The 13,498-nt window shown below is 39.5% G+C and overlaps 1 protein-coding gene across 1 annotated transcript; it reads right to left on the bottom strand.

The window, feature by feature from the left end:
- Nucleotides 1–1,410: 1,410 nt before the first annotated feature.
- LOC115363086 (uncharacterized) lies at nucleotides 1,411–9,876 on the bottom strand. The gene is made up of 8 exons (XM_030057159.1): nucleotides 9,531–9,876; nucleotides 8,935–9,055; nucleotides 8,648–8,777; nucleotides 5,426–5,536; nucleotides 2,258–2,367; nucleotides 2,002–2,139; nucleotides 1,772–1,868; nucleotides 1,411–1,419 (listed from the first exon to the last, which is right to left on the bottom strand). The coding sequence occupies exons 1-8, from the start codon at nucleotides 9,874–9,876 to the stop codon at nucleotides 1,411–1,413; spliced, it is 1,062 nt and encodes a 353-aa protein (XP_029913019.1).
- Between the last annotated feature and the right edge of the window lie 3,622 nt (nucleotides 9,877–13,498).

Here is a 13,498-nt window from a genome sequence, read left to right on the forward strand (position 1 = left end):
CAATGTCAATACTGAACTTAGTATCAGCTGACTATCAGTTGACTTGTAACTTAAAGCGAGTTCTCACTATTGTGTTGTAGCTGTAAATACAAGTTTCCTTCTGGGAAAAAAACATTCACATCTTTCTCATACTCGGATTAACAACTTGGAAACTCTGGATTTGTTACTTCCGCACGATGTCTCCACTTGATGTATTACCACAGAAGAGCATGGACAAGAGGTCAGTGTCAGAGTTAATAGAAATGAATTCATATCTACCTATTTTTATCTGTTTTGTCTCCTATGCCTCTCTACATCTGCGCAGAGGAAGCAGGAAGTGCTCAGAGTGAAAACTCTAGCTGTCATTATTATCATTGATATCAAGGTAAATTTGAATTCAGATGCTGTAGAGACAGTTCTGCAACAGTTTAATGGGCGTGTGAAGACTCGGACATTGAACTTACAATCTCTCCTACATGGCATGAACGCAACATTAGCATCAACTTTATATCAGTTAGAGTTAGAGTTAGAGTTAGTGGTAGGATTAGGTTGATACTAAATTGAATAATAACAGTGGACAGTCCAAATAAAGTGATACTGAATAAACTTATATATTTTTGTCATTTTTTTAATTTAAGCTTTTTCACCTGCAGTGTTGCTCACACTTATCACTGTTGCCTCTAGCACAATTATCTTATTTTTTACACAGTTATTTATTTTGAGAAGAGTGGGGTAAAGGTGGGTAATTATTTTCCTGACTCAGTAACTGTAGCGTTAAGGACCACACAGTGTTTTCACAGTGTCTTTCTCTCTCACACATAAACACACACACACACACACACTCACCCACCTCTTTGACAAGTTGCCCCATTTGCTGTTCACAGCACAGTTTCTCCTTCTCTTGCGTACACTCGCAAGTGCTGCTTGTGGATACGCGTCTGTCCTCCCTCAGTGGTGCGGTTTCAACTTGCTGCCACCTCTGCTCAATTTCAACTCGCACGTTGGAGCATTCATCATACCCTTCATCACTCGATGGGACCAGTGTGGATGCCAGTGTGGAGCTGTTGCTCTCAGCCCCTTCAAACTGGCATGCAGCAGCACCAGGTGACGTGTCAGTCACACCTGCTGCACAAACGGTCAATAACACACATGGAAAGACTGAATCCAGTGTATTGCATAACATGTAGTGGCATGTAATGTCATTACATATCTTAAAAACTCCTCCACTATGTTAATGCAGTTTGTGAATATGAGCATGTATGACTTTAAGGAGTCCCTGGCCCACAGCAGCCTGTCCTGGGAGGTCTCCTACAGCCACAGCACTCTCAGTTGTATTTTTACCACTGACCGCCTTTTACAACGCCAAGAACAAAAGTGTGTGCCCAGAACACAAAGACTCCTCTCAGAAGGAAAAATGGCTGATAGTTTATCTCAAGCCAACTGATGCCACACATAGCCATGAGCCAAAAGTCTGGCTACACAAGATTATGATCCAAATTACAGCCCAAATACAGTCTTTTTTGGTAACTTTCTGATGGAATATAATGAGTCCATAAAGCTCAGTCATGTCTCACCAGAACTGAAAATCAAGATAATTTTTACTCCAAGATGCCAGTGTGTCAATCATTCAGTCACAGAAATTTAAAGGTGAAAAAATAAATAAATAAAATCAGAATTTGTAGGGGCTAAATATTCCAACTTGGGTCTTAAACAAAAGTGAATGTCAAAATTAGTTATTAGAAACCCGATTCTGACACATCATCCATTTGACTTGACTAGTTAATTAACAAACCTGTTTGTGTTTTTCCAACAAGGAGCGGATGCTGATGACAGGAAGCATTTCGACTCTGTTGTCCCTCCTCCGCCAGATGTGCAGGATCCCTGACAGCCTGCGAGGCAGAGGAGGCAGCAGATGGGACAGGGGAGGACACGTGAGAGGACGTGACAGAGCCTCCATCAGCAGAAACATGCTCTCTCTCCGGCGGCAGTCTGGGCTCCTGCTCTTTGTGCGTGACCTCTGACCCGTCAAATGTTTTGTCCTGGCCCTCTCCGCAGCCATCTCGCACACAGCTCTTTTCATGTGCTGTGTCCCGCACAACCTCAGCCGGCCGCGAATCTGGTCTCTGACTTGTCAGTCGAGTGTTTTCCTCTAAGAGGGAACTGGGAGAGAGGGATGCAGAAGACTATATCTTATACATAAACAGATATGGGTACCTTGGTAAAAATCAATTCTCTACATACATTGTGTAGAGAAAAAACACTAATTTATTTAATTCACCTTGCCATGTCAGGTGTAAGAGTGGGCCCAACGTTCTCCAACACGGCTTGGATCCAGTTGTGTCTAATCCCAGAGGTCATAGCACAGAGGGTGTACACTCCATCTTTAGTCTGAAAAAACAGAAACCTTCTTCATCACCAGACATGCCTCAGTTGTCAGAGGTTGTATAAACTGATGAGTTGGCGATGAGGGCTGGCTTCCACTTGTCATTTACAGTTTCTGCATGGTTGAGCTCTTGTTTTGGTATTATGAGAGTGTTACAAAGAGTTCATGTAAAGTTTTATGTAAAATGTATCAGAAACTGAACAAAACAGGACATGAATTGTGTACTTTTCAGTGTATCTGGTGACTCAATGGCTATGATCTTACACAGTTTATGATTGAGCCCCCCTGTTGCTGTGAGTAAACCAACCAACAGAACATTCCTGTGCTATCGCATAAACACAGAGCGAGAGATCTTTGATGCATGAACAACAGCAGGACCCTGGCTCCACTGAACAGACCAGACCCTTAGTAACACCGGGGTTCATCCTGCTATTTCATGTCTAAATGGCGTCTTTGAAAAAGGCCTGTCAAGATATGCCAGCTCCACATGTCAGATTTGCACCACAAGTTAATTATTTCTTCAGTGCACAATTACCATCTTGTTTCACATCAGGAAACCACTGTGTTATGTCTCTTAGGCCTGTTCATAAGCACACAAAGGCTTTTTTGTATGAAGTTACCCGTACCACCACACCCCCTCAAATGGTATAAACAGTTAATCAGTTCATCTTTGCGGTATGAAGTTTCATGCAAATCTAGTCACTGATATCCTGCTAACAGAAACAAACAGAAAATCTATTCTATTCTAGGGTGAGAACATACATTCTGGCAGGACAGTCTACCTGGTTAAATAATGGATAAATAAAGAAATAAAATTCTATGGGTGGAGGTGGATGGCAGTGTAAAGAGGACATTGAATTTAAATAATTGTAGCTTGTAGGTTAGATGGCGTTGAAGCTGTGGCTTATGATCATGTTGTGTGTGGCGAGGGCGACACATCAATCTCCACCCTGAGATTTGCACTTTTGCACAAAGGGAAGGTGCTTTAAATGTTGCCCAGAGATTAAGTGAGATCCAAACAAAACAACAACAAAACAAAACTGAGAAAAAATACATGAAGGAAGGCCTGAAGTTTGAGTATATTATCAGAGTAGAGAATCTACTAATACACAATAAGCTATAATACACAAACTCAAATTAGCCTTTTATTTAGTCAGTGCAAAGCAGCAGGTTTCAAATCATTTAGCGTCTTGACAGAGTTTGACCATGCTACCATAAATCCACACCACGCTCAGTGCAGTACTACCGGTCTAGCATAAAAACCTTTTTGCAGTAACCTAGTCCTTACTAAGGCTTCTTTTACAAGACAGTGCAGAGCAAATATCTATATAAGTAATCTACGTTTTTACCCCACAGAATTCAGGTATTCAGTATTAGATCTTTGTCACAGCAGCCATTTTGACATGAAATAGCAGGTGAACACAGGTGTTACTGATGGCATTGACTGAGGTTTTGTTCCATTTAGGTCTAACAGAGACACTCCAGTGTGCCAGCATGCACAACACCAGGGCCCTCGCTCTGTTACACCTAAATGGAGCTGAATCTTAATGTCATCAGTAACATCTGTGTTTACCCTGTTTTATGTCAAAAGGGGCTGCTGTGGAAAGGGTCTGTTCCTTACAATAAATGTTGATGTGTGTCATACATATGGGTTTATAGCATCATGTCTTAGGGATTCATTTTTTGCTTCTAGCTATACATGATTGCCAGGATGAAGACGAGACATATAAGCTTCTTTTTGATTATGTAGTTATATAGGTTTCTTTCATAAATCAAAGTGGAATACTAGTACACTTCCTCAGCCAATGAATCTCTGTAGAACCACAGGATTTGGTCAGTCAGGACAAACCAGTGTTTCTGCCACTATTATCAAAAACATTCAAAGCCAGAGCTGAGAAGGCAAGGATAATAATTCCCAATTACCCAAATGACATATAAGAAACCCAGTCCTACTCTGTCCTAAATATTTGATGAATAGCATGTCAGGGGTGAGGTCATTTCTGCTGCAGCTGAGTCAGTCTACTCATAAAATTTTCAGTGACAACGAATTGACCTATTCACCTGTCCATTTGCATCCTGCTGCATCATCCAGCCTTTCCAAAAGTGGAGCAGGTCAGGCTGAGGAGGAAGCAAAGCATCCCATGTGCTGCTATAGCAGTGAAGTACAGAATATTTAATCCTGGCATAGCCATCAATAACAACGATTGAACACAACCCTGTCATAATCCAATATGTCCGATACTAAATGAACATCACCCTGTTTGAGATTATTTTTGTGACTTGTGACTTTGTGACGTCCTTGCACACACTATGTCACTTAACTCACTGAACCATCAAAAAACAAGAAGGCACTCAGTAGAGTGCAGACCTCCACCAACTGGAAGTTAAGGCCCTGTCTGTGCTGCAGTACATCCACTTTCATCAGTGTTGTTGCCAAAGGATATGACCATTTTAGCCAATCAGTTAGACATATGACCAACCTCCCCACCATGGTGCATGGGGCGTCTATGGCCCTATTTGTGCAAAGCCACATCCCTTTTCAACAATGCTGTTGAAAGGACATGCCCCGTTCAGCCAAACAGTGTGGAAAGTGTGTCAGTGCTGCCTTGACCCATGACCAACCTCCCTGCCAACTTTCGAGATGTTACATGGAAAACCACCGCCCTGTTTGAGTTAAGTCCCACCCATTTCCATACCCCCATGACAAAGAATGACCCAAAAAGTATCAAAAACTTGATGGGAAGCGTGGTCATGGGCTTGTGAAGAACTGGCTTATGACCAGACTTCCCATCAAGTTGCGTGCAAATCTACCTGGTTTTGAGTTATCGTGCATGAGAGATTGACAGACAGACAGACAGTAGGTTTCACCTCCTTGGCGGAGGTAACTAGTAACAACTGGTTCAACATGCTGAGCTCATTGTATCAGGATTTGTGTGAGATGCTCCTGTTACATACCCCACAGCACTCTAACATTTAATTGTACAATAACTTAAGTAATCACATGTGGTAGAAATTAAAAGAAATATTTCACTTTTAAGGAGAAGTTGCTGCGATCAGACTCACAATAACAGAAGACTCATCATCTCTGCAGTCGAGGGATTTGGAGCGAAGGCGGCGAGGAAGAGACAAGCGGGAGGCATCAGGGAGCTGCACTGCTGAATCCTGAGACAGCTCCTGGCACAGAAAGAAGGGAAGAACTGCTGCTGAGGACCATTTTGGACTTGATTTCCAATTGATTATCTCTTCAGATCATAAGTTATCATAAGGCTACTCAACCAGGCCATCAGCTATTTCTGAGAGACAAAAAAGTAAAGAGCAAGGAGCATAAGTAAGCCCATGACATTCTGGAGTATTTATCTGATGTTAGCAACTTTAGTGTGGTTTGTTTTTGGAGAATGAGACACAGAGGCATTTTATGGCACTAATATGCTAAAAAATATATATGACACTGTTGTGATGTATCCGATCTGTTACAAGATTTTGTATTATGAATATATGCTCTAAGTAACAGACATTATGGAATACTATTGTTTTCACTTGTGATATATTGTCATTGTTGTAAGTAAGCATACTAATTTTGTTCGTGGTAATATTTTATAGCCATTACTCTATTTGATGTTTTTTCCCAGAGGATGTCTGTTGGACACGCATATTTCAACTGAGCATATTTGAGTGTAATCTACTTTATCATATTTTGCTTTTGGTCTTAACATTTGAAAAATGATGGATCATGAGATGGAGCAACCATGAGAAGGTAAATTAATTGTGGTGTCTCTTAAGAGTGTACATTTGGATTCACCTCCTAAGGACTGCTTAGATTGAGCAGTATCATCTGCATACACTGTGATTTTTGTTTCCAAATGGTCTGACATCATGTTATGTGAGACTTATTAATGATCATTATCATGAATATGAAAGTTCAATGGCTAACAAGACGATCATCAGCTCAGACTGATGAACACTGTTAGAGTTTGAATGTTTTAGATGAGTATCAAAGTATTTTGCAAGGGAAAAAAATCCTAAATACCTGAATATGTAAATGTCTGCGGCATGACAAATTATGTAAAATGTCAAGAGGTGCAGTTGCTTTGACCATAACTTGTTTGGATTCAGCAGAAGACACTGAACATTTTGATTTGTAACATGTTGCATGTGTGATTGAAATTGTGGGAATAAACACAGAAAGAAAGGACTATTTAAAGCTAGTTTCTATTGGAAAAGCCTTGGACATGGAGGAACCGTCCTTTCAAATGTTGTCATGTAAAAATTTTTCCTCAGGGCTCAATAAAGTATTTCTGATTTTGATCTTTAAACTGCAGGAACAAACACACTGACTAGTCTGTCACTGAGTTTCACTTTGTGTATGACATAAACCTTATCCAACCTAGCAACAGTAACCAAGGGGGGCAAGATCAGTGAATTACATATGTTAATTTCAGAGTTCACAAAACCTTGTATCTTTAAAGAGTGCAGCTCTTCCATTAGCTGCATACGTTAATCTAAAATTTAACATACTGTATGTTGTGTTTCAGAGTCAGAAATATGTTATGTGTCGAGTCTTGATAATTTCTTGCCTTGAGTTGTTCCAATGAACCATTGTTTCTCTTGTTTTCAGAGCATGGCATCTCACGTTAGTTTCTTCTTTTCTTATCTCAGTAATATTTTCTTTCATAATTGCCAATGAATCAGCTCACCTAACAATGCAAACACACATAGACAGTGTAATGTATTGCTCTAATAAATTTTCATGTACAGTGCTCTGTGGTCTTTGTGGTCCGCCTTTGACATTTTCACTTGCTTATCTTTCAGATCCTCGACCAGCACTTCATATATCACACAGTTTTAATTACACAGCCATCAGACAGCCTACTGAAGCTTTACTAAGAAAGGTAGCAAGGACTGTCCTTAAGCAACAAAAGACCGTTCTTGTGAGGCAAGTTTCCCAGGTTCAAATCCTAAAGTCTTGTCTTTTCCAGTAAGACAAACAACTTTACACTCTGAAATAACTGTACTATTATTATTTTGCTTATTTTCCCTTATTCTTACTTAAATCATAAGCCTTTTCAAAGGAGACTGCAAGCAATACCACACAATATATTACATTAGCTCAAAGCAGGTATAAGAGGGTCCGAAATACATTTTTGGGGCAAGTTTTGTGTCCTCTAATATTCTGAAGTCTTAATGTGATCACACCTTCATTGTTTTTATTTGTTACTGTGTCAAGATTCGTCCACTATACATTATAGTCCAGTAATTTTAGGCCAAAATTGGGGTCAACCTAGGACAAATTGCAAGAGAAGCAAACTCAGCTGATTTTGTATCCTCAGTTTGTCCTGAGTGAGGGGAAAAAAGTCCCAAGAAATCCCATTGGTGGAAAGTTTTGAAAATCACCTATTTAGGACCACATATTACCAAAAAACACTGTTTTTAACACACAGGGGAAAGGAGTTCAACATTTTACTTTCAGATATCACTATAAAAATTCACAAGTTGATTACACACACGAAGACAAGAAAAAAAGTCAATTACAAGTTCTTTGAATTATTCTGTTTACACATGCATATCACACATTATCTGATTTGATATGCGCTAATAAGGAATATAAGGAATAAATGATAGAAGAGACATTTAAACAGTGAATTGAAAGGTTACTATATATATAGTAACCTTGAATTGAAAGGTTACTATATAACAGTGAATTAAAAGATTATTATATATATAGTAACCTTTTAATTCACTGTTTTAATATCTGTTCTGGCTTTCATTCCTTATATTCCTTATTAGCGCATATCAAATCAGATAATGTATGATATGTATGTGTAAACAGAATAATTCAAAGAACTTGTAATTGACTTTTTTTCTTGTCTTTGTGTGTGTAATCAACTTGTGAATTTTTATCGTGATATCTGAAAGTAAAATTTTGAACCCTTTCCTCTGTGTGTTAAAAAGGGTGTTTTTTTGGTAATATGTGGTCATATAGAGGTGATTTTCAAAACTTTCCACCAATGGGATTTCTTGGGACTTTTTTTCCCTCACTCAGGACAAACTGAGGATACAAAATCAGCTGAGTTTGCTTCTCTTGCAATTTGTCCTAGGTTTTTTCATAAAATGACTGGACTATTACTGGACAAGGTCTTTTTTAAGCATTACATGAAACACTGATATGTTTAAAAATGTGGAGCATTTTTTTACACCTATTTAATACCAAATATTAATAGTTTAATCTTAACCACAGTGCAAAATTTCACTGTTAACGTATAGATTTATGAATGCACATAAAATAACCTGTTTCTTCAGTTTGTCGCTGTGCTGATGACAAGCAGCACTGGAAACCACGCAGGAAGAAGAAGCCGGTGGATCAGAGGAGGAGCTGGTTTCCATTTTCTCATCATTTTCACCGTGGTCTTTGGCATCCCTGCTCATTAGAAAAAACAGAAAAGCAACATATTCAGTGGTAGTTCAGTGACTAATCCACTACTAATTTTTTAATTTCAAATACAGTAAATCAATGCCCACTCCCAACCATGACCAGCGTCTGCAATTCTTATAAAACCGTAAACATGAGGATAAACCTGCATGGCTCCTGCGTGGCAGCAGGAGATGTCGGCTGGCCAGACTCCAGAGCTGTCTTTTCCAAGGATGAGGGTCCAGTGTTCAATAGAGACCTCAGCACTGTGTGACCGGAGCCCGTTTCTGAAACACCAAAACAAACAGCGGGCGAAGGCTCTGTTCAGAACCTCAGAACATTTATTCAAGCATATCTTACATTATAAAGAATCAGCAGCAGCTCCAAGAAAAAAACTTTTTAGCTTCAAATGAAACTAAGTGGATTTTGGAGCTGAATTCATAATCATTGTTTGAAATGAAAGCAGTTTTAAATGCAAAAAATATGGCATTGTGAAGAAGCTTCTCAAGCACAGTCAAATAGTATTTTGTTGCTAGATTGCAATTTCTTTAGGAAGTTATTTCTTAACAACTTATATTGTCTTGTGTTGTTTATCTTAGGAATAAATAGCAAGAATAAGGAAAAAATTTTTCATTTATACAAATATAAATACATTTTTGACTGACAGCTGACTTTTTTTCAGTAATGACACTTGCAAGATAATATCTCTATTCCATACATATGTCCAAGACACAAAAACAAACAAAGAGAAGTGGCTCCTACCATCCCTGATGGGACTTCGGTCAAGTCTGCAGAGAGAGCGGCAGCTTCTCATGAACGGAGCAGCGGAGAGGGAGGAGGTGTGGAGGGACGGAGAGCTTCGGCTGCTGCAGAGGCGAAGTGCCGCTCTCGCTGGGTTAGACGCTTGTCTGGTGCCCTGGTGGCCAACGCAGCTATTGTGGCTGACGATGCCTCTGTGCAAAGTGCTTCCAACCTTGCTGCCAGGAGCTCGCCAATCCCCACCTCTGCCGCCAACACTACCTCCAGCAGTGTTACTCCTTCTACTTCTAAAACTGGTTTTGGCAACACTGGAGCCAGTTTGGTTACTTCCACTAGGTACAGGCGCCATAGTTGGTCCTTGATCCTTTGGGATCAAGACAGAGAGAGAGAAAGAGAGAGAGGAGAGAGAGAGAAGGGTGGGGGTGAGATACACAGGGAAACACACACATTTAACTAACTGAAAAAATAAGGTGCAAAAGAAGGTTCCTCAAACTTGCTCTCTATTTTAGGGGATGTTAATATTTAAATGTCAAAAGTCTCGTCCCTTACTCACCACCCATCCCAACATGGACACTCTTGACACATACATCCCATCACCTCTAGACAGTACCTTTTAATCCTCACAAGATCTCTTAATTTACTTAAGTACCATCTGACCAATACTGGGATGGTGCCCACACACACAGCAACACACATGCTGAGTAGCCAAGTCTTAATCACACTTGAACACTGGAAAACCATCACGCACAGGCAGGTCATCCCAGTCTGAGGAGATGCAGCCTCACTGACTGCAGAGGCGATCAATCTGTGGCTGGACCCCACGACAGAGAAATCAATTAGCTCCAGCATTTATAGGCTGAAGAGCCCTGAGGAGGCCTGACTTTGCATCCGGTGCAGGCTTGCACTGCACAGACTGGATCTTAGCCCATTAATCAAACCAAACGCATGCACGCATTTAAGCCACAATATGAACCCGCTCGGAGGAAACTGTGCTCCTGCTCCCCAAACAGTCCAGCAAGTTTTAACATTTTCATATGCAGAGTAAACATTATGCTACTGTGTCATGAAGCACGCCTACTGTATGTCTAAACTTGTAAAACCAGATAAATAAACACAGACAAGCAAAGAAACAGTCAGCACCAAGATCCAAAATAACTCAGAGGGAGAACGAGTCCCTTGTTTTCAGTGAGGGCAACTGCAGGCTGTGGGTCTGATAGAGAACCAGGCAAAATATATGCGCTAGAGACTGTGGCAGAGACCAATAACACAGCTCTTGGCATTTTTTTGTTCCCAAAATGATACAGTTCAGCTGAAAAAAAATGTGAGTTTGTTCTGTTTCCACATTTATTTGTGTGAATTCATGGCAATATGATAACTTGTTGATCAGGACTCAAGGTCAGGGCAACACAAGGCCTTGTGCTGGGTGGGTTACAGTTTGGGGGACCCCCACTTGATCCACTGATTATATTAGCCAGGTTTGCAATACAGTGCTGTTGAAATGACATTGATGTATTGAAAATCATGTTAGGTCAGTTTATATTATTATACCTTTTTTAAATGACTTTCCAAGACTTGAGTTATCCCACTTGTAATTTTTTAACCATGTTGACAAAATATAATGTTATTCAAAACTGTCGAATCTTTACTTATAGTAGCCATACAACATGTCAAGCTTTCATTTATCACAGTAACATAATATCATATACTCTATATCCATTTTGGCAAACCCAAAAGCCCATAGTGTGGCTTAATTGATAAAATTAAACCTGAAAGCAATCAACCTCATGCACACCTTAATATATCAACCATACCTGACTATTCCACATCTACGATAACTTTTCATTTGGCTGTCTTACAATCCTGGTGTGTGTGTGTTTGTGTGTGTGTGTGTGCGTGTGTGTGTGTGTGTGTGTGCGCGTGCGCGCGCGTGCATGTGCAATTAATGTAACAAAGCAAATATAATTCTCTAGATAATGTGGCCTTAAAGGGCATTGTGTGTATCAAAGGTTAAAAGATGTGTCATTATGTCTGTGTAGATGAGGTTGACTTTCATCCTGAATTATATTATTTTATTGTCGCTTCTGATAAATGCAAGAGGGTGAAATGTCATGCCAGGACACACCTAGAATACACAATTCCCATCTCAGCACGATTTCAAATCAGTGTAATGACACGGTGATCTCCGGAACCTCAGAGAAACCAGAATACTGAAGGTTGAAAGCACAACTGTCACCTGTTCACTATTTTTTTTTTTTTTTTTTTTTTTTTTAGCTCTTTTTATGGAGTTCTTACCTTTCCTCTTTTCTTCTGGCTCGGTTTGTTGGCTTTAGGGTTTGTCAGGGCCTTGTGCCAACCGCTTTAGACAAAAAAAAACCAAACAATATTGGTAAACACACAAATAAATCAGTGCAGACAAGCTGTGATTTCACTAAATTATTATGTTACAATGCTCTTATTACATTTGGCATTTGACTGACTAATCTGTATTGAAACATGTAGAGCATGATTTCCAAATGCTGATAAGGCTGAAGATGCATTCAGCACATGTAGGGGCAAAATGTAAAACAGCAGCACGTGACACATCTGTCCGTCCTCCTCCAGTTTTATTTGCAGGTGTTGTCATCTCACACAAACCAATCACTGCCCATTGCTGCTTCGAACATGACTCCAGTTTTAGACATCATAAAAACAAATTCACATAAACAAATTCATATGAATTAGATTTACTCCACTCATCAGTAGTTAACTCTTGCTCAAATTATTTTAAACACTCGATATTTTGTAAACGTCTGGGTCAAAGGCTTTGTCAGGGAACGTGTGCAGCCATTTTCATGTCTTATATTAAACAACGAACACCACAATTCATCATAGTGTCCGCTGTGATAGTTCTGCTGGGCTTTTAATATGAGGTGATGGCTCAGCAGTGAGAAATCAACCAGTGAGAAAACAACTTTTATTTTGAAGGTTGAATAAACACACTTTGATTGGTTTTGTCTCACATGATGTAACTATTACAGTAATATCTGATGAAATCATCGCACAACACTCATGATCATGCTGTGTAGCTGTCATGAATCACTTCCTGAAGAGCTGTAGGTTTGTTCTAAATATAAACTGTTAACAACTAATATTAATAATTAGATAATTGGATAAACCCACTCAAATTAACATGCTAAGATAATAAAATGCCCCACTTTTAATATGACAAAGAACAGGAAATTCAGTCAAATTCAGATCTGTTTCTGTATCAAGATGTTTCCTCCACCACAGTGCTTTGTAATCCCACCACGGCCCTCAATTATACAAATATATTGTCCTTAAAATAATTTGTAGGCTTAACACCGGGGGCCGTGTTGCTTAAGGTTGGTACTACGTCCAGGGTGAACGTGTGTAAAACAGCAACAGAGAGCTAAAAAGGACTTTAATCAGTATTCAAATTGTTCTGTTGATGAAATAGGATTATCAGACAGTTTAGAGAGCTTGAAGATCAATATTTTACTTATTAAAGTTTTAGAGAATACACATCATTCGGTGATTGATCTATTGTGAGCAGTTTTTTTTTAAAGAGTGTAAGTGAAACCTTCACCAGCTGGGTGCTGTGAAATCATTACACTGAAAATTTTGACACTTTTGGCAAAAAAAAAAAAAAAAAAAAAAAAAAACACAAAGAAAACTTTTTAAACGGTTTTATAACACATTCAACACATTATTCACACTTACCTTTGTTTCACAGACATCATGTAATCTGTCAGAAGCAGCAATTCAGAAATCCACTAACAGTGCACTGATCTAAATGTGAGAACCTCCAGGCAAACACCAACTCAAACGTTATCCATCCATTCGTCTGTGGCAGGAATTGGGCTCCTTCTCCCTCTGGCCCTCACACATCCGTGTGTTAATCTCATACAGAGTTGACACACTCCATTAGACTTTTGCTGGATTAAGTCAACAGCTTAACAAGTTGAACACAG

This window comes from Myripristis murdjan, chromosome 8, assembly GCF_902150065.1.
Source record: "Myripristis murdjan chromosome 8, fMyrMur1.1, whole genome shotgun sequence".
Taxonomy (NCBI): domain Eukaryota; kingdom Metazoa; phylum Chordata; class Actinopteri; order Holocentriformes; family Holocentridae; genus Myripristis; species Myripristis murdjan.